Source organism: Ranitomeya imitator, chromosome 2 (assembly GCF_032444005.1).
Source record: "Ranitomeya imitator isolate aRanImi1 chromosome 2, aRanImi1.pri, whole genome shotgun sequence".
In the NCBI taxonomy this organism is placed as follows: Eukaryota; Metazoa; Chordata; class Amphibia; order Anura; family Dendrobatidae; genus Ranitomeya; species Ranitomeya imitator.
Window position 1 is genome coordinate 569,689,196 of NC_091283.1, and position 23,742 is coordinate 569,712,937.

Here is a 23,742-nt window from a genome sequence, read left to right on the forward strand (position 1 = left end):
CCAAGGAACTTATCTAGATGCATAGTGAGCACTTTGAACCCCCAGGTGCTTCACAAATTGATCCGTAAAAATGAAAAAGTACTTTTTTTTCACAAAAAATTTCTTTTAGCCTCAATTTTTTCATTTTCACATGGGCAACAGGATAAAATGGATCCTAAAATGTGTTGGGCAATTTCTCCTGAGTACACCAATACCTCACATGTGGGGGTAAACCACTGTTTGGGCACATGGTAAGGCTCGGAAGGGAAGGAGCGCCATTTGACTTCTTGAATGAAAAATTATTTCCATCGTTAGCGGACACCATGTCGCGTTTGGATAGCTCCTGTGTGCCTAAACATTGGCGCTCCCCCACAAGTGACCCCATTTTGCAAACTAGACCCCCCAAGGAACTTATTTAGATGCCTAGTGAGCACTTTAAACCCTCAGGTGCTTCACAAATTGATCTGTAAAAATGAAAAAGTACTTTTTTTTCACAAAAAATTATTTTCGCCTCAATTTTTTCATTTTCACATGGGCAGTAGGATAAAATGGATCATAAAATTTGTTGGGCAATTTCTCCCGAGTACGCCGATACCTCATATGTGGGGGTAAACCACTGTTTGGGCACTCGGCAGGGCTCGGAAGGGAAGGCGCGCCATTTGACTTTTTGAATGGAAAATTAGCTCCAATTGTTAGCGGACACCATGTCGCGTTTGGAGAGCCCCTGTGTGCCTAAACATTGGAGCTCCCCCACAAGTGACCCCATTTTGGAAACTAGACCCCCCAAGGAACTTATCTAGATGCATATTGAGCACTTTAAACCCCCAGGTGCTTCACAGAAGTTTATAACGCAGAGCCATGAAAATAAAAAATAATTTTTCTTTCCTCAAAAATGATTTTTTAGCCTGGAATTTCCTATTTTGCCAAGGATAATAGGAGAAATTGGACCCCAAATATTGTTGTCCAGTTTGTCCTGAGTATGCTGATACCCCATATGAGGGGGTAAACCACTGTTTGGGCGCACGGCAGGGCTCGGAAGGGATGGCACGCCATTTGGCTTTTTAAATGGAAAATTAGCTCCAATCATTAGCGGACACCATGTCACGTTTGGAGAGCCCCTGTGTGCCTAAACATTGGAGATCCCCCAGAAATGACACCATTTTGGAAACTAGACCCCCAAAGGAACTAATCTAGATGTGTGGTGAGGACTTTGAACCCCCAAGTGCGTCACAGAAGTTTATAACGCAGAGCCATGAAAATAAAAAAAAAAAATTATTTTCTCAAAAATGATCTTTTAGCCTGCAATTTTTTATTTTCCCAAGGGTAACAGGAGAAATTTGACCCCAAAAGTTGTTGTCCAGTTTCTCCTGAGTACGCTGATACCCCATATGTGGGGGTAAATCACTGTTTGGGCACATGCCGGGGCTCGGAAGTGAAGTAGTGACGTTTTGAAATGCAGACTTTGATGGAATGCTCTGTGGGCGTCACGTTGCGTTTGCAGAGCCCCTGATGTGGCTTAACAGTAGAAACCCCCCACAAGTGACCCCATTTTGGAAACTAGACCCCCAAAGGAACTTATCTAGATGTGTGATGAGCACTTTGAACCCCCAAGTGCTTCATAGAAGTTTATAATGCAGAGCCGTGAAAATAATAAATACGTTTTCTTTCCTCAAAAATAATTATTTAGCCCAGAATTTTTTATTTTCCCAAGGGTTACAGGAGAAATTGGACCACAAAAGTTGTTGTCCAGTTTCTCCTGAATACGCTGATACCCCATGAGTGGGGGTAAACCACTGTTTGGGCACACGTCGGGGCTCAGAAGGGAAGTAGTGACTTTTGAAATGCAGACTTTGATGGAATGGTCTACGGGTGTCACGTTGCGTTTGCAGAGCCCCTGGTGTGCCTAAACAGTAGAAACCCCCACAAGTGACCCCATTTTAGAAACTAGACCCCCCAAGGAACTTATCTAGATATGTGGTGAGCACTTTGAACCCCCAAGTGCTTCACAGACGTTTACAACGCAGAGCCGTGAAAATAAAAAATCATTTTTCTTTCCTCAAAAATTATGTTTTAGCAAGCATTTTTTTAGATTCACAAGGGTAACAGGAGAAATTGGACCCCAGTAATTGTTGCGCAGTTTGTCCTGAGTATGCTGGTACCCCATATGTGGGGGTAAACCACTGTTTGGGCACACGTCGGGGCTCAGAAGTGAGGGAGCACCATTTGACTTTTTGAATACGAGATTGGCTGGAATCAATGGTGGCGCCATGTTGCGTTTGGAGACCCCTGATGTGCCTAAACAGTGGTAACCCCTCAATTCTACCTCCAACACTAACCCCCCCACACCCCTAACCCTAATCCCAACTGTAGCCATAACCCTAATCACAACCCTAACCGCAACACACCCCTAACCACAACCCTAACCCCAACACACCCCTAACCCTAACCACAACCCTAATTCCAACCCTAACCCTAAGGCTATGTGCCCACGTTGCGGATTCGTGTGAGATATTTCCGCACCATTTTTGAAAAATCCGCGGGTAAAAGGCACTGCGTTTTACCTGCGGATTTTCCGCGGATTTCCAGTGTTTTTTGTGCGGATTTCACCTGCGGATTCCTATTAAGGAACAGGTGTAAAACGCTGCGGAATCCGCACAAAGAATTGACATGCTGCGGAAAATACAACGCAGCGTTTCCGCGCGGTATTTTCCGCACCATGGGCACAGCGGATTTGGTTTTTCATATGTTTACATGGTACTGTAAACCTGATGGAACACTGCTGCGAATCCGCAGCCAAATCCGCACCGTGTGCACATAGCCTAATTCTAAAGGTATGTGCACACGCTGCGGAAAACGCTGCGGATCTGCAGCAGTTTCCCATGAGTTTACAGTTCAATGTAAACCTACGGGAAACAAAAATCGCTGTGCCCATGCTGCGGAAAAACTGCACGGAAACGCAGCGGTTTACATTCCGCAGCATGTCACTTCTTTTGTGCGGATTCCGCAGCGGTTTTACAACTGCTCCAATAGAAAATCGCAGTTGTAAAACCGCAGTGAAATGCGCAGAAAAAAACGCGATAAATCCCCCATAAATCCGCAGCGGTTTAGCTGCGGAAAAATCCGCAGAGGACCAGAATACGTGTGCACATACCGAAACCCTAACCCTAGCCCTAACCTTAGCCCTACCCCTACCCCTACCCCTACCCCTAACCCTACCCCTATTCTAACATTAGTGGAAAAAAAAAATTTCTTTATTTTTTTATTGTCCCTACCTATGGGGGTGACAAAGGGGGGGGGTCATTTATTATTTTTTTTATTTTGATCACTGAGATAGATTCGGCGGGCGCACTGCACATGCGCCCGCCATTTTGGAAGATGGCGGCGCCCATGGAGAAGACGGACGGGACCCCGGCTGGATCGGTAAGTATGATGGGGTGGGGGGGGGACCACGGGGGGGGGGGGGGGATCTGAGCACGGGGGGGGGGGGGGGGGGGATCGGAGCGCGGGAGGGGTGGAACGGAGCACGGGGGGGCTGGAATGGAGCACGGGGGGGTGGAACGGAGCACCGGGGGGTGTGGATCGGAGTGCAGGGGGGGGTGATTGGAGCACGGGGGGAGCGGACAAGAGTACGGGGGGGAGCGGAGCACTGGACGGAGGGGAGCCGGAGCAGTGTACCGGCCAGATCGGGGGGCTGCGGGGGCGATCGGTGGGGTGGGGTGGGGGCACATTAGTATTTCCAGCCATGGCCGATGATATTTCAGCATCGGCCATGGCTGGATTGTAATATTTCACCCGTTATAATAGGTGAAATATTACAAATCGCTCTGATTGGCAGTTTCACTTTCAACAGCCAATCAGAGCGATCGTAGCCACGAGGGGGTGAAGCCACCCCCCCTGGGCTAAACTACCACTCCCCCTGTCCCTGCAGATCGGGTGAAATGGGAGTTAACCCTTTCACCCGATCTGCAGGGACGCGATCTTTCCATGACGCCGCATAGGCGTCATGGGTCGGAATGGCACCGACTTTCATGACGCCTACGTGGCGTCATGGGTCGGGAAGGGGTTAAACTGCAGCGTTTCCGCAGTGGATTTTCCGCAACGTGTGCACAGCATTTTTTTTCTCGTCGATTTACATTGTACTGTAAATCAATTGCGGATCTGCAGCGTTTCTGCACTGCAAAAAACGCTGCGGATCCGCAAAGAGTGCACACACCCAAAGGGTTTTTCTCTGATTGGGAGCAAAAAGGGATCTGATTGATGGAACATTTACAGTTGTGGCCAAAAGTATTGACACCCCTGCAATTCTGTCAGATAATACTCAGTTTCTTCCTGAAAATGATTGCAAACACAAATTCTTTGTTATTATTATCTTCATTTAATTTGTCTTAAATGAAAAAAAAAACCCCACAAAGAATTGTCCTAAAACCAAATTTGATATAATTCCACACCAAACATAAAAAGGGGGTGGACAAAAGTATTGGCACTGTTCGAAAAATCATGTGATGCTTCTCTAATTTGTGTAATTAACAGCACCTGTAACTTACCTGTGGCACCTAACAGGTGTTGGCAATAACTAAATCACACTTGCAGCCAGTTGGCATGGATTAAAATTGACTCAACCTCTGTCCTGTGTCCTTGTGTGTACCACATTGAGCATGAAGAAAAGAAAGAAGACCAAAGAACTGTCTGAGGACTTGAGAAACCAAATTGTGAGGAAGCATGAGCAATCTCAAGGCTACAAGTCCATCTCCAAAGACATGAATGTTCCTGTGTCTACCGTGCGCAGTGTCATCAAGAAGTTTAAAGCCTATGGCACTGTGGCTAACCTCCCTAGATGTGGACGGAAAAGAAAAATTGACAAGATATTTCAACGCAAGATTGTGCGGATGTTGGATAAAGAACCTCGACTAACATCCAAACAAGTTCAAGCTGCCCTGCAGTCCGAGGGTACAACAGTATCAACCCGTACGATCCGTCGGTGTCTGAATGAAAAGGGACTGTATGGTAGGAGACCCAGGAAGACCCCACTTCTTACCCCGAGACATAAAGTCAGGCTGGAGTTTGCCAAAACTTACCTAAAAAAGCCTAAAACGTTTTGGAAGAATGTTCTCTGGTCAGATGAGACAAAAGTAGAGCTTTTTGGGCAAAGGCATCAACAGAGTTTACAGGAGAAAAAAAAAGAGGCATTCAAAGAAAAGAACACGGTCCCTACAGTCAAACATGGCGGAGGTCCCCGGATGTTTTGGGGTTGCTTTGCTGCCTCTGGCACAGGACTGCTTGACCGTGTGCAAGGCATTATGAAGTCTGAAGACTACCAACAAATTTTGCAGCATAATGTAGGGCCCAGTGTGAGAAAGCTGGGTCTCCCTCAGAGGTCATGGGTCTTCCAGCAGGACAATGACCCAAAACACACTTCAAAAAGCACTAGAAAGTGGTTTGAGAGAAAGCACTGGAGACTTCTAAGGTGGCCAGCAATGAGTCCAGACCTGAATCCCATAGAACACCTGTGGAGAGATCTAAAAAAGGCAGTATGGAGAAGGCACCCTTCAAATATCAGGGACCTGGAGCAGTTTGCCAAAGAAGAATGGTCTAAAATTCCAGCAGAGCATTGTAAGAAACTCATTGATTGTTACCGGAAGCGGTTGGTCGCAGTTATTTTGGCTAAAGGTTGTGCAATCAAGTATTGAGGGTGCCAATACTTTTGTCAGGCCCATTTTTGGAGTTTTGTGTGAAATGATCAATGTTTTGCTTTTGGCTTCATTCTCTTTTGTGTTTTTTTCATTTAAGACAAATTAAATGAAGATAATAATACCAAAGAATGTGATTGCAATCATTTTCAGGAAGAAACTGAGTATTATCTGACAGAATTGCAGGGGTGTCAATACTTTTGGCCACAACTGTACAAACTCTGTCCTTAAATGTTTTGAACAGCTCTACGAGGAATCCAATAAATTGTGTAGAACTTTTTACCAATACCTACAAATCGGACCTGATCTCCCAGCTCAGTTGGATCTGATGGATCTTGGCACACATTATCCCCCAATAGATACTGTTGCGTCTACAGGTCATACAAAGGGTTTATTATCTACCATCTATAAGTGCCTATTGTCATCTTAATTGGATAATCACCCCCTGAGGGTTAAGCTTTAGTCACACTAAACGACTTACCAACGATCACGACCAGCGATACGACCTGGCCGTGATCGTTGGTAAGTCATTGTGTGGTCGCTGGGGAGCTGTCACACAGACAAGCTCTCTCCAGCGACCAACGATCAGGGGAACGACTTCGGCATCGTTGAAACTGTCTTCAACGATGCCGAAGTCCCCCTGCAGCACCCGGGTAACCAGGGTAAACATCGGTTTACAAAGTACAGGGCCGCGCTTCGTAACTTGATACTTACGGCTCTGTGCTCTGCTTTACGGCCGGCGCTGACACATTAGCAGCGCTCCTGCCGAAAGCAGTTTTAACCCTGTGGACGCCGGGGGATGTGATAGACATCAGAATGTGAGTATGTACTGTTTTTTTTTTACTTTTACAATGGTAACCAGGGTAAATATCGGGTTACTAAGCGCGGCCCTGCGCTTAGTAACCCGATATTTACCCTGGTTACAAGTGAACACATTGCTGGATCGGCGTCACACACGCCGATCTAGCAATGACAGCGGGTGATCAGCGACCAAAAAATGGTCCTGATCATTCCCCAACGACCAACGATCTCCCAGCAGGGGCCTGATCGTTGGTCGCTGTCACACATAGCGAGATCGTTAGCGGGATCGTTGCAACGTCACCAAAAGCGTGACGTTGCAACGATATCATTATGTGTGAAGGTACCTTAACCCCATATCTACAGGTTAATAGTGTTATTTCTGGTGACAGGTTACTTTTAATTCAGAGTATACAGAACTCCTAGCTTTTTACACAAGATAGGATATCGCCATGATGCAAAGTGCCATAGGTATGGGATTGATGAGGCACATTTGATGCACATGATGAGGAAATGGCCCATTCTGGAATGAGGTCATCTGCTTTATAGAAATGTATGGAGTGAAATTGATAACAGATCTCTGTATATGTATATTGGGATTATTTGAAGATGGAGTGGATCCCGACTTGCCCCTATTCACAGGCATCTCTCGTACCTCATTTCAAGCACATAAACTTCTTGCATTTCATTGGTTAGACACACAACCTCCATCTATGGGAGAACTACAATGAAGGATAAAAATAATCTGGTTGGAAAGGAGTCTTTTAATAACATAACTATTTCCAAATGTGAAAAGATATAGAGTCCTTGGTTGGATGCTCAGGGCTGCCCACAAATCTAATTATAGATAGAATATTGACGATATAATCCATTGTTAGTCCTCTTTTTTTCCTTCTTCTCCCCCTTCTATGAATTTTTATACTCCGTTATTCTAAAACTGCTCTGAAAATGAAAATGGTCCTCTCCAGAACGTTGGGGTTTGGGTTAGGGAACTGAAGTTGAAGTGCTTCATTTAATTTTATGGAATTATGTAATTCATGTTTTTTGAAAATAAGAAATTCTGTATTTGGAGTTTACTGCCACTGTATACAGTGTAGGTATTCCTCAAAGTGAGCTACACAAGAAGGACCCTGGACTGAGACATTTTACCTACAGTCATGGACAAAAATTTTGAAAATGAGACAAATATTAATTTTTCCAAAGTCTACTGCTTCATTTTTTCTAATGGCAATTTGCATATACTCCTGAATGTCAGAGTGATCAGCTTAACAGCAATTACTGTACTTGCAAAGTCAATATTTGCCCAGAAAATGAACTTTAACCCCCAAAACACATTTCAACATCATTGCAGTCCTGCCTTAAAAGGAGCAGCTAACATCGTTTTAGTGATTGATCCATTAACACAGGTGTGTGTGTTGATGAGGACAGGGCTGGCGATCAGTCATGATTAAGTAAGAATGACATCACTGGACACTTTAAAAGGAGGCTGGTGCTTGGTATCATTGTTTCTCTTCAGTTAACCATGGTTATCTCTAAAGAAACACGTGCAGCCATCATTGCACTGCACAAAAATGGCCTAACAGGGAAGAGTATCGCAGCTACAAAGATTGCACCTCAGTCAGCAATCTATCGCATCATCAAGAACTTCAAGGAGAGAACTTCCATTGTTGTCAAAAAGGCTCCAGGGCGCCCAAGAAAGACCAGCAAGCGCCAGGACCGTATCTTAAAACTGTTTCAGCTGCGGGATCGGACTACCAGCAGTGCCGAGCTTGCTCAAGAATGGCAGCAGGCTGGTGTGAGTGCTTCTGCACGCACTGTGAGGCGGAGACTCTTTGAGCAAGGCCTGGTTTCAAGGAGGGCAGCAAAGAAGCTACTTCTCTCCAGAAAAAACATCAGGGACCGACTGATATTCTGCAAAAGGTACAGGGAGTGGACTGCTGAGGACTGGGGCAAAGTCATTTTCTCTGATGAATCCCCTTTTCGATTGTTTGGGACATCTGGAAAACAGCTTATTCGGAGAAGAAGAGGTGAGCGCCTCCACCAGTCTTGTCTCATGCCAACTGTAAAGCATCCTGAAACCATTCATGTGTGGGGTTTCTTCTCAGCCAAGGGAATCGGCTCACTCACAGTCTTGCCTAAAAACACAGCCATGAATAAAATGATAATTACTTACGGGTAATTTGATTTTCCAGAACCATGACAGCGCTGCACGTGAGAGATGGCATCCGCCCCCAGGAACAGGAAACCTGTAGCAGAGATATAAGAATGGGGCGGCCCCTCTCTCCTCAGTTTGTTTCCAGAGTTTGGAAGATGACCGCTTTGTTAGTACACAGTTATGTATCATATTTACATTTGTATAATCTTTCGTTAGCTTCTGTCTACACACATGTTTTGCATACATACATTTACTTATATACAATAAGTTTTTTTTTTTTGTGAATCACACAACCATCACCAAGATAGGGCGGGAATTAATGCGGCGCTGTCATGGTTCTGGAAAATCAAATTACCCGTAAGTAATTATAATTTTTCCCTTCACCATGACAGCGCCGCACGTGAGAGGAAGAAATAGAAGATTCCTAGGGTGGGACGACAGCAGACAACACCTTTCTCCCAAAAGACAAGTCTGATTGACCTAAGTCTAACCTATAATGTCGGAAGAAGGTAGAGGGTGATGACCATACCGCCGCTTTACAAATCTGTTCTATCGAGGCGTTAGCCCTTTCCGCCCAGGAAGTGGCTATAGCACGCGTGGAGTGAGCCGTAACACCCTGTGGGGGAACTTGACCAGAAAAAGAATACGAAAGTGAAATAGCCGTACGCAACCACCGTGCAATAGTTGCCTTTGAGGCCTTTTTTCCCCTGTTTGTCCCCTGAAAGGTGACAAAAAGGGCCGATGACTGACGCCAAGATTTTGTGGCCTCTAAGTATTGAAGGAGGCAGCGTCTGACATCGAGACAATGGAAGGTTTTCTCCCCTTGGGATTTTGGTTGGGAACAAAAAGAGGGCAGAATAATTTCCTGGTCTCTATGAAATTTAGAATTGACCTTCGGAAGAAAGGCAGGGTCGGTTTTAATAACTACTTTGTCATCATGGAAAGTAGTGTAAGGAGGGTTCACCGACATAGCTTGTAACTCACAAGTACGGCGGGCAGACGTTAAGGCAACTAGGAGAACCGTTTTTAGAGTCAAGGATTTTATTGATATAGAATCAAGAGGTTCAAAGGGGGAAACGGTTAGAGCCTTTAAAACTAAATTTAAATCCCAGGGAGCTACCTTAGGTATTAATTTTGAGGGTCTGGAAGTAAAGGAGGCTCGAATGAACCTATAGACCCAAGGGTGGTCAGCAAGTTTATGATCAAACAGTGCACCAAGGGCAGAGACTTGCACCTTTAAGGTGCTAGTAGACAGACCTTTTTCCAACCTTTTTTGGAGAAATTCAAGAATTTCCTTTACCGGGACCTGTTGACCAGAGTTAGACAACTGTCGCCCCGAGAAATCTAGGAATTTTTGCCAGATTTTCTGGTATTTGTCTGAGGTGACTTTTTTCCTGCTAGCGAGCAATGTGGTCACCAAAGGGCTTGAGAATCCTTTTGCTAACAGAAGTCCCCTTTCAAGTTCCAGGCAGTGAGATGCAACCTGTGAACTTGGGGATGTTGAACTGGCCCTTGGTATAGGAGATCCGGGGCATCCGGAAAGATCCACGGGTCCGAGATAGACATGCGCCTGAGCCACGTGAACCATGCTCTTTTCGGCCAAAAGGGAGCTATGAGGATCACTCGTGCTTTGTCTTCCCGAATTTTCCTGAGGACTGTCGGGATTAATGGTATTGGGGGAATGCGTATGCTAGATGGAAGTTCCACCGATATAGGAACGCGTCTACCCCCTCCGGGTGTTCTCTTGGGTTCAGAGAATAGAACCTCTTCACCTTTCGATTTTGTTTTGTGGCGAACAAGTCTATGTCTGGAACGCCCCAGCTGGCACATATTTTCCCAAATACTCGCTGGTTCAGGGACCACTCCCCCTGATGTAACGTGTGACAGCTTAAGTAGTCGGCTACTTGATTCTCTGATCCTTTCAAGTATGTTCCGGTTAGTGAAAGAAGGTTGTTTTCGGCCCATATAAAAAGTTCTTTGGCCTCTGCCATAAGGGATGTTGATCTTGTGCCCCCTTGGCGGTTTATATAAGCTATCGTTGTGTTGTTGTCGGACAACACCACCACATGTCTTCCCAGAATCCTTTTTCCTATATGAAGAAGTGCTAGTCTTACCGCAGACAATTCTTTTAGATTGGAGGACGCTGTTGTCATTGGGCTCCCCCATTGACCCTGTAGGACCTGATCTCCTAAGTGTGCCCCCCAACCCCACGGACTCGCATCGGTAGTAATGACTACTGGATCTCGTACTGACCATGGCACTGCGTTGGTTAGATTTTCTGTTTTCAGCCACCACTCTAGTGAGTTTTGAACCTTTGGTGATAGAAGAATCTTCCGATTCAGATTGTATGGATTTCTTTCTTGTTCGGCTAGTATCTGCCATTGTAACTCTCGTGTGTGGCTTTGTGCCCATCGCGTTGCTGGAATTGTTGCCGTTAGGACTCCTAAGAGTGACATTGCATTCCTCAGAGAGATAGTCTGTTGTAGTTGGAATGACTGTACTCTCTGCTGAATAGATTGAACTTTCCTCTGTGGGAGGACACACTCCTGCTTGACTGAATCTAACACGATTCCGAGGAATTCTTGAGTTTGAGTTGGGACAAGCCTTGATTTTTTTCAGGTTTATCATCCATCCTAAACTGGTCAGCACCTCCAGTACTCTTGCGGCCGCTTTTTCGCAACTTTCTTTGTTTTTTGCTATTATCAAAAAATCGTCCAAATAGGGTACCAACATTATGTCTTCTTTTCTGACGAAAGATGCTACTTCGGAAATAATTTTTGTGAATATACGGGGCGCTATGGCTACCCCAAAAGGAAGACATTGATATTGTAGATGGACAGGGGTTTCCCCCAGATTTACCACTAATCTTAGATATTGTTGGTGTTGGACAGCGATTGGCACATGGTAGTAAGCGTCTGTAAGATCGATCACCACCATGTAACAGTTTGGGTCGAGTACTTTTACTGCAGTCTTTAAAGTTTCCATCTTGAATTTGTCTATTTGAATGTAATGGTTTAGGGCCTTTAGGTTGAATATTACTCTCAGCGAGCCGTCTGGTTTTGGTGTTAGAAATAAAGTGCTGTAGAACCCTTTCCCTATCTCTCGATGGGGTACTTCTACTAACACCTCTTTTTGCATGAGGAGATAAATTTCTCTTTCTAATATGGCCTGATTTTTTCCCGCCACCTGGGTCATTTTTACACGATTTGGTGGGAGGTTGGAGAACTTGAACCTCAGACCCTCTGACAACAAATTTGTTATCCATTGAGAAGCCGGCAGCGCTGCCCACTGATGGACAAACCGCCGGAGTCTTCCCCCCACCGGAATGCTGGCGTCACTGACTTTTGGGATCAGGCTTGGGGGGAGGCTTGTTGAAAAGGAATCCCCTTTCCTTTCGCTCTCTCCAGGGTCTGCCTCGACTAGACCTGTCATCTGATCGGCCGCGGGTCCCTCTATATCCACCACGAATGGACGAACGAGAGGTATCCCATCGGCGCCTGGGAAAGGAAGGAGGTGGAAACCGCTTCTTTTTGTCCGACGCTTTCTCAAGGATCTCGTCTAGAGCTTTTCCAAAAAGGTATTGCCCTTCACAGAGTACTCCACAGAGTTTGATCTTTGATTGGAAGTCAGCTGTCCAATTTTTTTGCCATAATGTTCTCCTTCCTGAATTGGATAACGCACACACACGTGTGGCACTTCTAACCGAATCTATCGAGGCGTCTGCTAGGAATCTTGCGGCGCCTTGCAGAGAGGACAATGCTTCCAGAAGCCTCTCTCTCGGGCATTTGTTTTTGATTTGGTCACTTAACTCCTCTAACCACTTGACCATAGCACGTGCCGTGCAAGTGGCAGCAACCCCGGGTTTAAATGACCATGTCGCTGCTTCCCAAGCCGACTTTAGAAAAGCATCTGCTTTTTTGTCGAGGGGGTCCCTTAGGGCTCCCATGTCTTCAAATGGTAACGCAACCCCTTTAGAGGTGCTAGCGATGGCTGCATCTAGTTTAGGAGCCTTATCCCACTTTTCACAGACTTCCTCATCAAAGGGGTATTTGCGTTTTAATGCCTGAGGGACGGACATCTTTTTATTAGGCTTTTTCCACTCACGTTTTATTAATTTGATTATGTTATCATGGAAGGGAAAAAACTTTCGCTTTTTCTCCTCCAAGTTGCTAAACATGGTGTCTTGGATTGTCCGTGGTTCTCTACCCCCATAGTCGTTCTGACAAGTTTGAGCAGCTTCCCAATGTCCTCCGACTGAAAACATGGGTGACCATACTCCTCATCTGAGGAGTCTAAATCTGAGGCATCAGAGGGGGTTAAGGCTCCCGGCTCATCCCCTGAATCTATGTCCGACCCTTGTTCACTTGTTGGGGGAGGGGTGGTCTCCTTTGTGTGATGTTTCAACTGTTCTTTAACTGTAGATTTAACTTCCTCCCGTATAATTGTTTTAATGTTTTGTAATAGGGAAGAAGATTCCTCTGCAACTGTTCTGTCGATACAGGGCTGGCAGATCTTTTTGCTGTATAGCCTAGGGAGTTTTTCTTTACATAGTGGACAGACCATATTCTTTTGCTTGGAGGTGGCTTTCCCTTCCTATAAAACATAGTGCACAGGGTATCAGTGTGTGTGTAGCTTGCCTTACAAAGGCACTCACCCCTCCAGGACCCTGGGTACCGCTGCAGCTTGAGTGTCTTCCGACATTCTGGGCGCAGGCATCAGCAGCTCCGGATCTACCGCTGGTTCGGTCATCTCCGTCTGAAGAGCAGGACCAGCGACTCCTCTTTGCTGCTGTATCTTATAGAGGAGCGGTGTGCGCGCCACTGGATCAGCTTCCGCCCGGAAGTGTCCAGAACACCGGCTCCCTCGGCGTGTGACGTCATTTCCTGCGACCGGAAGTCGTCATCCTTCACTTCGGCGCCAGCATCAGTGAAGGACACGCCCCCATATCCCCGGACCGGCCTCCTGCACAGAGCGGTCGCCGGGGAGTCCAGCGAGGGAAAGGGATGGCGCGGACCCAGCAGCCCGACACCGGACAGCACCGCACGCGATGCCGCCGACTACGGCTGGCCCCCCCGCGGACCTCGGCCTCCGGACCGGAATCATCAGAGGGAGATCCCTCCGGAGGTAGGAGCTCTGCGACAGGCGTCCACCTGCAGGAACAGGAAACCAAAACTGAGGAGAGAGGGGCCGCCCCATTCTTATATCTCTGCTACAGGTTTCCTGTTCCTGGGGGCGGATGCCATCTCTCACGTGCGGCGCTGTCATGGTGAAGGGAAAAGAATGGTACCAAAATGTCCTCCAAGAGCAACTTCTCCCAACCGTCCAAAAGCAGTTTGGCGCCCAGCAATGCCTTTTCCAGCATGATGGAGCACCTTGCCATAAAGCAAAGGTGATAACTAAATGGCTCATGGAACAAAACAGAGATTTTGGGTCCATGGCCTGGAAACTCCCCAGATCTTAATCCCATTGAGAACTTGTGGTCAATCATCAAGAGACGGGTGGACAAACAAAAACCAACAAATTCTGGCAAAACGCAAGCATTGATTATGCAAGAATGGACTGCTATCAGTCAGGATTTGGTCCAGAAGTTGATTGAGAGCATGCCAGGGAGAATTGCAGAGGTCTTGAAGAACGGTCAACACTGCAAATATTGACTTGCGGCATTAACTCATTCTAACTGTCAATATAACCTATTGGTACTCATAATATGATTGCAATTATATTTCTGTATGTGATATAAACATCAGACAAACACTAATAAAAACCAGAGGGCAGCAGATCATGTGAAAATATAATTTTGGTGTCATTCTCAAAAATTTTGGCAATGACTGTACATGCAGACATTGCAGCAGATTATAAAAAACAAGCAATATACTATCTGATAAAGGATTGCTCAAAAGGAATCGGTCAGTAAAATCACTCGCAATTCATACATAAGGGCATGCAGGTAACTGAAATGTAAATACTGTCTGACACCTTTATGTCTTCTATCTGTTGCTGCTTCCAGTGAAATTTACATTTTCATTCATGTGCAAATTATAGGAGCATCTCATAAAATTAGGATATCATCAAAAAGTTAATTTATTTCAGTTCTTCAATACAAAAAGTGAATCTCATATTATATAGGGTCATTACAAACAGAGTGATGCATTTCAAGTGTTTATTTCTGTTAATGTTGATGATTATGGCTTACAGCCAATGAAAACCCGAAAGTCATTATCTCAGTAAATTAGAATGCTTTATAACAACAGCTTGAAAAATGATTTTAAAATCTCAAACGTTGGCCTACTGAAATGTATGTTGTAAATGCACTCAATACTTGGTCGGGGCTCCTTTGGCATCAATTGCTGCATCAATACAGCATGGCATGGAGGCCATCAGCCTGTGTCACTGCTGAGGTGTTATAGAAGCCCAGGTTGCTTTGATAGCAGTCTTCAGCTCATCTGCATTGTTGGGTCTGCTGTCTCATCTTCCTCTTGACAATACCCCATAGATTCTCTATGGGGGTAAGGTCATGTGAGTTTGCTGGCCAGTCAAGCACAGTGATACTGTTGTTTTTAAACCAGGTATTGGTACTTTTGGCAGAGTGGACAGGTGCCAAGTCCTGCTGGAGAATGAAATTTCCATCTCCAAACAGGTTGTTGGCAGAGGGAAGCATGAAATGCTCTAAAATTTCCTGGTTGACGGCAGCACTGACTTTGGTCTTGATAAAACACAGTGGACCTTCACCAACAGATGACATGGCTCCTCAAACCGTCAAGAGGAGACACCAGACCCAACAATGCAGATGAGCTGAAGGCTGCTATCAAAGCAACCTGGGCGTCCATAAGACCTCAGAAGTGCCACAGGCTGATCGCCTCCATGCTACGCCGCATTGATGCAGTAATTGATGCAAAAGGAGCCCAGACCAAGCATTGAGTGCATTTACTGAATATACATTTCAGTAGGCCAACATTTCGGATGTTAAAATGATTTTTTCAACCTGGTGTTATAAAGTATTCTAATTTACTGAGATAATGACTTTTGGGTTTTCACTGGATGTAAGCCATAATCATCAACATTAACAGAAATAAACACTTGAAATACATCACTCTATATAATATATGAGCTTCACTTTTTGTATTGAAGAACTGAAATAACTAAACTTTTTGATGATATTCTAATTTTGTGAGATGCACCTTTATGTGTTAAGTGCTCTGAGAATGACAGAACAATTCCTAAGCCTCTGCCTTCCCATCCCAGCCTCATTAGCCCGATTGCTACCTCATGGTGGTTTTTCCCAGTACCGGCCGTCACATAGACAGCGAGCTATCAAGCTAGTGAGGCTGGTGCTGGGTGGGGAAACAACCTGGGGTCCAAGCAGAGGCTTGTGAAGGGCTTTGTCCCACCCAGAACTGTTAAAACTTCATTTGCATATGGATTATTCCACTAATCACTCAGGAATGCAGGAACAGATAGAAAATATATAGTTTTCATTGGATTTATATTTCAAAGACTTGCATGTTCATGTATGCAATTGTGGGATGAGGGGGGAGGGGTAATCTGACATTCCAGTCTTAAAAGGGAATCTATGAGCAGGTTTTTGCTATATAATTTCATAGCAGCATAACATAGGGCAAGAAAGCCTGATTCAAGGGATGTGTCACTTACTGAGTTGCTTGGCGTAGTTTTCATAGACAAAACAGGTATTCTGATGTAGATGTAGCAGAGTTAACCTTTAAATAACCTCGCCTACACAACTGACTGGCAGCTTCCTGTGCACACTGTGCAATGTGAGCCAGCTGCTACTCAGTGGTGGGGCAGGGTTACAGATTAGCTGGACTAGGCTGTGTGTGAGCTGTAGTCCTGGCAGTGATAATCTCCTGCTGATAAAACTACCACACACAGCCTTATAAGTGACATCCCTGGAAGCCTCCTGGCTGATAAAGGATCAGATATGTTACATTTCAACACTAGATTTTTTTTTATATCCCAGGAGAGATGTTTCTGGCTGCAACTCCCCTTTTCCCATAGAACCTATGGTCAGAAATGGCCGAGTTGAAAGTGTATTCTGCCATCTAGAGGCTGAAACCTGTACAGTACTAGCTCCTACACTCAGCCATGAGTGGATGTCATTGTATCCAGTGTAGAGGATTCTCTGTGAGCAGAACACATCGGTAGCTGTGTTGCAATGAGAATGTCAATATGTATTACATCCATATGTGCCATAATATACGTTTATAGGCAATAGCAGCTCCACAGGAAGATACCCACCAGCAATGTGTCCAGGGCATCAATTAAAGTCAAAGAAAAACTGAAATAAAAACAGAAAAACAGTGAGTCTACAAATTACTCGAAGACCTATATGGCGTTATTCAGCCCTCGTGTATGATGAAGAGTATGGAACAATGTCTATAGAAAAAACAGCCGCACACTCAAGACTTGCAGGTTTTTACGTGAAAGTTGTATTTTTGATTATTAGTACAGGCATCACCAAATGCTTATTAGTGTTCAGAAAAAATGACGGATACTTTAAGTTACGGTTAACGTTTCGACCAAGGCTGGTCTTTGTCAAAACCACACTGAAAAACAAACATACAGTGTAAGTACATGATATAGATGTGCTGTACATGTATCTGTGACATCAATATACAGTAAACAATATATTAACACAATAACATTCACCTAAAACAAGGATCTGGTACATTCTAATATATAATTGCCTAGAATACTACTTCCTGCAATTTGTGCCAACTTCCTGTCCGGAGCTAATGTCCGGAGCTAATGTCCGGAGCTAATGTCCGGAGCTAAGTGACGTCAACAGTGTCCAGTGTCTGATTGGTTGCCGCCTGCTGCGAGCGACCAATCAGAAACGTGCCGTACTGTGACACACTCCGCCCGCCATTTTGGTGTGATTTTTGAATTTTTACCTCACAGCAAGTTTCTACTGCGTGGAGGCGGGCCCAGTGACGTTGCTCTTCAAGCTCCTGCCGAATTTCGTCAAAAAAATGATAATACCATTTACCAAAACTATATATATTTAGTTGTGAAGTGGTTCAGTGACATTTTCACACCAATTTTGAACTTTTGTTTGGTGTTTTCTCCATATACTGCCTATTATTTTTGTTCTTTCTTACTATTATTTATTAATTGTATTATTCTTACATTTGAATAAATAAAGTATATATGGATTCTAGACTCCCGATTCTTTAGAATCGGGCTGCCATCTAGTATAACATATTTATATTTACAACCTAATATATACTAAACAATATTAACTAGAACCCTTAAGTACAGGGGTAATGTAGGGAATCCATATGAACATAAATATTGTAGAAACAGGAGAAGCAAGAGGAGTATGAGAAGGGCTGCCTAGGTAAGCCCTGCATGCATTATTAACACATTATTTATTATTATTATTATTATACATTTTTATAGCGCCATTTATTCCATGGCGCTTTACATGTGAATACGGGGCAAATATAGACAAATACATTAAACATGAGCAGATAACAAGGCACACGAGTACATAAGGAGGGAGGACCCTGCCCGCGAGGGCTCACAGTCTGCAGGGGGTGGGTGAGGATACACTAGGAGAGGGAAGAGCTGGCTGTGCGGCTGTTCAGTAGGTTGAGGATCACTGCAGGCTGTAGGCTTGTCGGAAGAGATGAGTCTTCAGGTTCTTTTTGAAGGTTTCTATGGTAGGCGCAAGTCTGATGTGTTGGGGTAGAGAGTTCCAGAGTATGGGGGAAGCACGGGAGAAGTCTTGGATGCGGTTATGGGAAGAAGAGATGAGAGGGGAGTAGAGAAGGAGGTCTTGGGAGGATCGGAGGTCGCGTGTAGGTAGGTACCGGGAGACCATGTCACAGATGTATGGAGGAGACAGGTTGTGGATGGCTTTGTATGTCAGTGTGAGGGTTTTGAACTGGAGTCTCTGGGCGATAGGAAGCCAGTGAAGGGCTTGACACAGGGGAGAGGCTGGGGAATAGCGGGGGGACAGGTGGATTAGTCGGGCAGCAGAGTGTAGGATGGATTGGAGTGGTGCCAGAGGGGAGTCCAGAGAGTAGGAGGTTGCAGTAGTCGAGGCGGGAGATGATAAGGGCATGCACTAGCGTTTTTGCAGTGTTGCGGTCAAGGAAAGCACGGATCCGGGAAATATTTTTGAGTTTGAGACGACAGGAGGAGGCAAGGGCTTGGATATGTGGCTTGAAAGAGAGGGCAGAGTCGAGGATCACCCCGAGGCACCGGGCGTGTGGGACTGGGGATAGTGAGCAGCCATTGACATTGATGGATAGGTCTGGTGGAGGGGTAGAGTGAGATGGGGGAAAGATGATGAATTCTGTTTTGTCCATGTTCAGTTGTAGAAAGCGAGCAGAAAAGAAGGCTGAAATGGCAGACAGACAGTGCAGGATTTTGGTAAGCAAGGAGGAAAGGTCAGGTCCAGAGAGGTAGATCTGCGTGTCGTCAGCGTAGAGATGGTACTGCATACCGTGGGATTCTATGAGCTGTCCCAGGCCAAAAGTGTAGATGGAGAAGAGTAGGGGTCCTAGAACAGAGCCTTGAGGAACACCGACTGACAAGGGGCGAAGTGAGGAGGTGGTGTGGGGGAGGGAGACACTGAATGTACGGTCTGTCAGATATGACGAGATCCAGGAAAGGGCCAAGTCTGTGATGCCAAGGGATGAGAGGATTTGTAGCAAAAGGGAGTGGTCTACAGTGTCAAAGGCAGAAGACAAGTCCAGGAGAAGGAGGACAGAGTAGTGTCGCTTGCTCCTGGCAGTTAGTAGGTCATTGGTGACTTTAGTTAGGGCAGTTTCAGTTGAGTGATGGGAACGGAAGCCTGATTGTAACCGATCAAAGAGGGAGCAGGAGGAGAAGTGGGAGGACAGTTCAAGATGGACGTGTTGCTCCAGCAATTTGGAGGCATAAGGGAGAAGAGATATTGGGCGATAGCTAGACACAGAGGATGGGTCGAGGGAGGGCTTTTTGAGGATGGGTGTGATCTTGGCATGCTTGAAGGATGAGGGAAAGACACCTGTTGTGAGTGAGAGGTTGAAAAGGTGCGTTAGGGTTGGGATGAAGACCGTGGAAAGGTTAGGGATGAGGTGGGATGGGAGCGGGTCAAGCGTGCAAGTGGTGAGGTGTGATCTTGACAGGAGGGTGGAGAGCTGATCTTCTGTCATGGTGGAGAAGCTGGTTTTGGAGGAGCAGGGTTGAGCAGCTAAGAGGGGCAGTGGGCGCTGTGGGCCAAAGCTTTCTCTGATCGTATCGATCTTCTGTTTAAAGAAAGAGGCGAAGTCATCAGCAGAAATGAGGGGGGAAGGAGGAGGTGCGGGGGGACGGAGTAGAGAATTGAAAGTGTTGAAAAGCTGTTTAGGGTTGTGGGACAGGGAGGATATGAGGGATGAGAAGTAAGTTTGTTTTGCGGCAGAGAGCGCAGACTTGAAGCTGGCGAGGGACTGCTTGTATGCAGTGAAGTGGTCGGCAGAGTGGGATCGCTTCCATCTCCGCTCAGCGATCCTGGAAGCCCGCCTCAATTCTTTGGTCAGGCTGGTCAGCCAGGGCTGCCTGTTAATTGTACGAGTTTTACTATGCATGAGTGGGGCGGCCGAATCGAGTGTTGCTGTTATTGTGGTGTTATAAAAGGTGGCAGCAGCATCTGTGTCATGAAGGGAAGCTATGTCTGTGAGAGGGAGAAGGGACTCCGAGAGTGATTGTAAGTTGAGATGTTTGAGATTTCTGCGAGGGTGAGTGAGTTTGTGGAGTGGGGGTTGCACACTAGGAGAGGAGAGGGACGAGAATGTCAGTAGGTTGTGGTCAGACAGGGGGAGGGGTGTGTTAGTGAGGTTAGTAAGGGAGCAGAGGCGGGTGAAGATGAGGTCCAGCGTGTGGCCATCTTTGTGAGTGGCCTCAGAGGACCATTGAGTGAGGCCAAAGGAGGCAGTCAGTGATAAAAGTTTAGAGGTAGCTGAGGTGAAAGTGTCAATGGGGACATTGAAATCACCCATGATGATAGTGGGGATGTCAACAGAGAGGAAATGAAGTAGCCAGGTGGTGAAGTGGTCGAGAAAGGTGGAGATGGCTAGTTCTGGGGGGCGGTAGATGACAGCCAGCTGGAGGTTGGAGGGGGAATAGATGCGGACAGAGTGCACCTCAAACGAGGGAAGAGTAGTGGAGGGTGGTAGCGGCATTGGAGTGAAGGAGCAGGTGTCGGACAGGAGCAAGCCAACTCCTCCACCGCGTTTGTTGCTGGGGCGAGGGGTGTGAGAGAGGTGGAATCCGCCATAGGAGAGCGCAGCTGGAGAGGCCGAGTCAGAGGGGGTGAGCCAGGTTTCAGTGAGGCCGAGGAAGGAGAGTTTGTTGGTGATGAAGAGGTCATGGATAAATGGCAGTTTGTTGCAGATGGAGCGTGCGTTCCATAGTGCGCCAAGTAGGGGGAGCTGGGGGCTGGATGAATGGGTATGAGGTTGTCGTGGTTGGTAAAACGTGCGGAGGATCGTGGCAGGGGGTTAGAAACGAGTATATATATATATATATATATATATATATATATATATATATATATATATATATATATATATATATATATATATATATATATATATATATATATATACACACACACACACACACACACACACACACACATGTACACATGCAGACATATATACATACATACATACAAACACCCAAGAGCCCAATTCCTATCATTGTATTAACCCCTGAAGTCACTAGTCCAATATACAGGAAGGAGCAAAAAAGGAAACCGCGGCCGTTATACTACAGACCTTAGGTTCAGCATAAACCATTTGCATACAAGAAATCTGCAGAAAAAAACATATGCAGGAAAAAAGCAAAAATAGTCCACAATCTGCCGGATCCTGGAGCAACATTAACCCCTATTCAGAGTCTCTAATATCACATGTGACACTGACCTTCTAATGGAGGGTAGAAAAGGTGCAGAAGCAGTCTGGAGTAGGCTGTGAGAAGAAAAGAAACTTATAAGTATCCCACATGTGTACCTCTGAGGTGAGAGAATTGCGGATTAATAAGAGTCTAAGTGATTCCCATTAGAAATCCAGGTAATTACCGAAGTCTGCAAGGGTCCTGTAGCACTGAGTCCGTCACACTGGTGATGCAGTGTAGAGTAGTGAAAGCCACCAACATTTTAAGCTGAAGGCGTCTGACATCATTGATAGGAATTGGGCTCTTGGGTGTTTGTATGTATGTATATATGTCTGCATGTGTACATGTGTGTGTATATGTGTGTGTATATGTGTGTGTGTGTGTGTGTGTGTGTGTGTGTGTGTGTGTGTGTGTGTGTGTGTGTGTGTGTGTGTGTGTGTGTGTGTGTGTGTGTGTGTGTGTGTGTGTGTGTATATATATATATATATATATATATATATATATATATATATATATATATATATATATATATATATATGTTAATAATGCATGCAGGGCTTACCTAGGCAGCCCTTCTCATACTCCTCTTGCTTCTCCTGTTTCTACAATATTTATGTTCATATGGATTCCCTACATTACCCCTGTACTTAGGGGTTCTAGTTAATATTGTTACCATCCACCTCTCGTGTCTCCCCTTTTCCTCATAGTTTGTAAGCTTGCGAGCAGGGCCCTCATTCCTCCTGGTATCTGTTTTGAACTGTATTTCTGTTATGCTGTAATGTCTATTGTCTGTACAAGTCCCCTCTATAATTTGTAAAGCGCTGCGGAATATGTTGGCGCTATATAAATAAAATTATTATTATTATTATTATTTATTAATATTGTTTTGTATATATTAGGTTGTAAATATGTAAATATTAATATATTATATGTACTAGATCCTTGTTTTAGGTGAATGTTATTGTGTTAATATATTGTTTACTGTATATTCATGTCACAGATACATGTACAGCACATCTATATCATGTACTTACACTGTATGTTTGTTTTTCAGTGTGGTTTTGACAAAGACCAGCCTTGGTCGAAACGTTAACCGTAACTTAAAGTATCCGTCATTTTTTCTGAACACTAATAAGCATTTGGTGATGCCTGTACTAATAATAAAAAATACAACTTTCACGTAAAAACCTGCAAGTCTTGAGTGTGCGGCTGTTTTTTCTATAGACATTGTGACTGTGTTCAGCCTGCACCTTTTTTCCATGCGGAGTGCGCCACATCTCTTGTACTGCCTGAGTATGGAACAATGACATCTTATACTATACTAGCAGAAATAACACATATCGCCTGCAGCGGCGATGTCTGTGTCGCTCTCTTCTATACTTACATATATCAGCCAAAATGACTATTCCTTCTAATGATTGAGTCAAAAGTGCAATACATATTTACCACTGTATACATTGATCCGATACTAGAAGATCATTAAAAAAAAAAAAATATTAAATAAAAAAAAATGTCACCTCCCCCAGGTGTCCTGTCCATCACACGTCAGTGGTCTCAGCTCATCATATGGGAATGCATTGTCCAGGTAGTTGTTGTAGGCATGGTAAAACATGGCCTTCACCCTATCCCTAGATAAAAAGGTGTGCTGTAAATGGGCACTGGATGCAGCTTGTCATTACATTACTTATACATATACATACAATCAGCGGCTCGTGCAATCTTATACACAAAAGGAAAACCCAATGTTATCAGATGCAACTTTTGGCAAATAGTATTTTAGAGACACTGAGGCTACGTGCACACGTTGCAGATTGGTTTGCGGATTGTTCCACACCGTTTTTGCAAAATCCGCAGGTAAACCGCACTGAAGATTAGCCGCGTTTTTTCGCCTGCGGAATCCTATCATGGAGCAGGTGTAAACTGCTGCGGAATCCGCACAAAGAATTGACATGCTGCGGAATAAACAATGCTGCGTTTCCGTGCGTTTTTTTCTGCAGCATGTGCATTGCGGATTTTGTTTTTCATAGGTTTACATGGTACTGTAAACGCATGGAAAACAGCTGAGGATCTGCAGCAAAATCTGCAGCGTGTGCACATAGCCTAAAAGCGAATGTGTCGCACGGAGGAGCCCCGGGCTAGAATCCAGGCAGAACCGAGGAGTCGCACGGAAGAGCCCCGGGCTAGAATCCAGGCAGAACCGAGGAGTCGCACGGAAGAGCCCCGAGCTAGAATCCAGGC

At 45.2% G+C, this 23,742-nt stretch overlaps 1 protein-coding gene across 1 annotated transcript in view; it reads right to left on the reverse strand.

Annotated features, from left to right (window-relative positions):
- The window catches only part of EDEM2 (ER degradation enhancing alpha-mannosidase like protein 2), a 46,090-nt gene that overhangs the window by 20,938 nt on the left and 1,410 nt on the right, over nt 1–23,742 (reverse strand). The window contains exons 2-3 of the mRNA XM_069752137.1: nt 23,022–23,132; nt 16,873–16,912 (exon numbers count right to left, since the gene is read on the reverse strand). Of these exons, the coding sequence (XP_069608238.1) occupies nt 16,873–16,912; nt 23,022–23,132 (151 nt within the window). The remainder of the gene's footprint in view (nt 1–16,872; nt 16,913–23,021; nt 23,133–23,742) is intronic.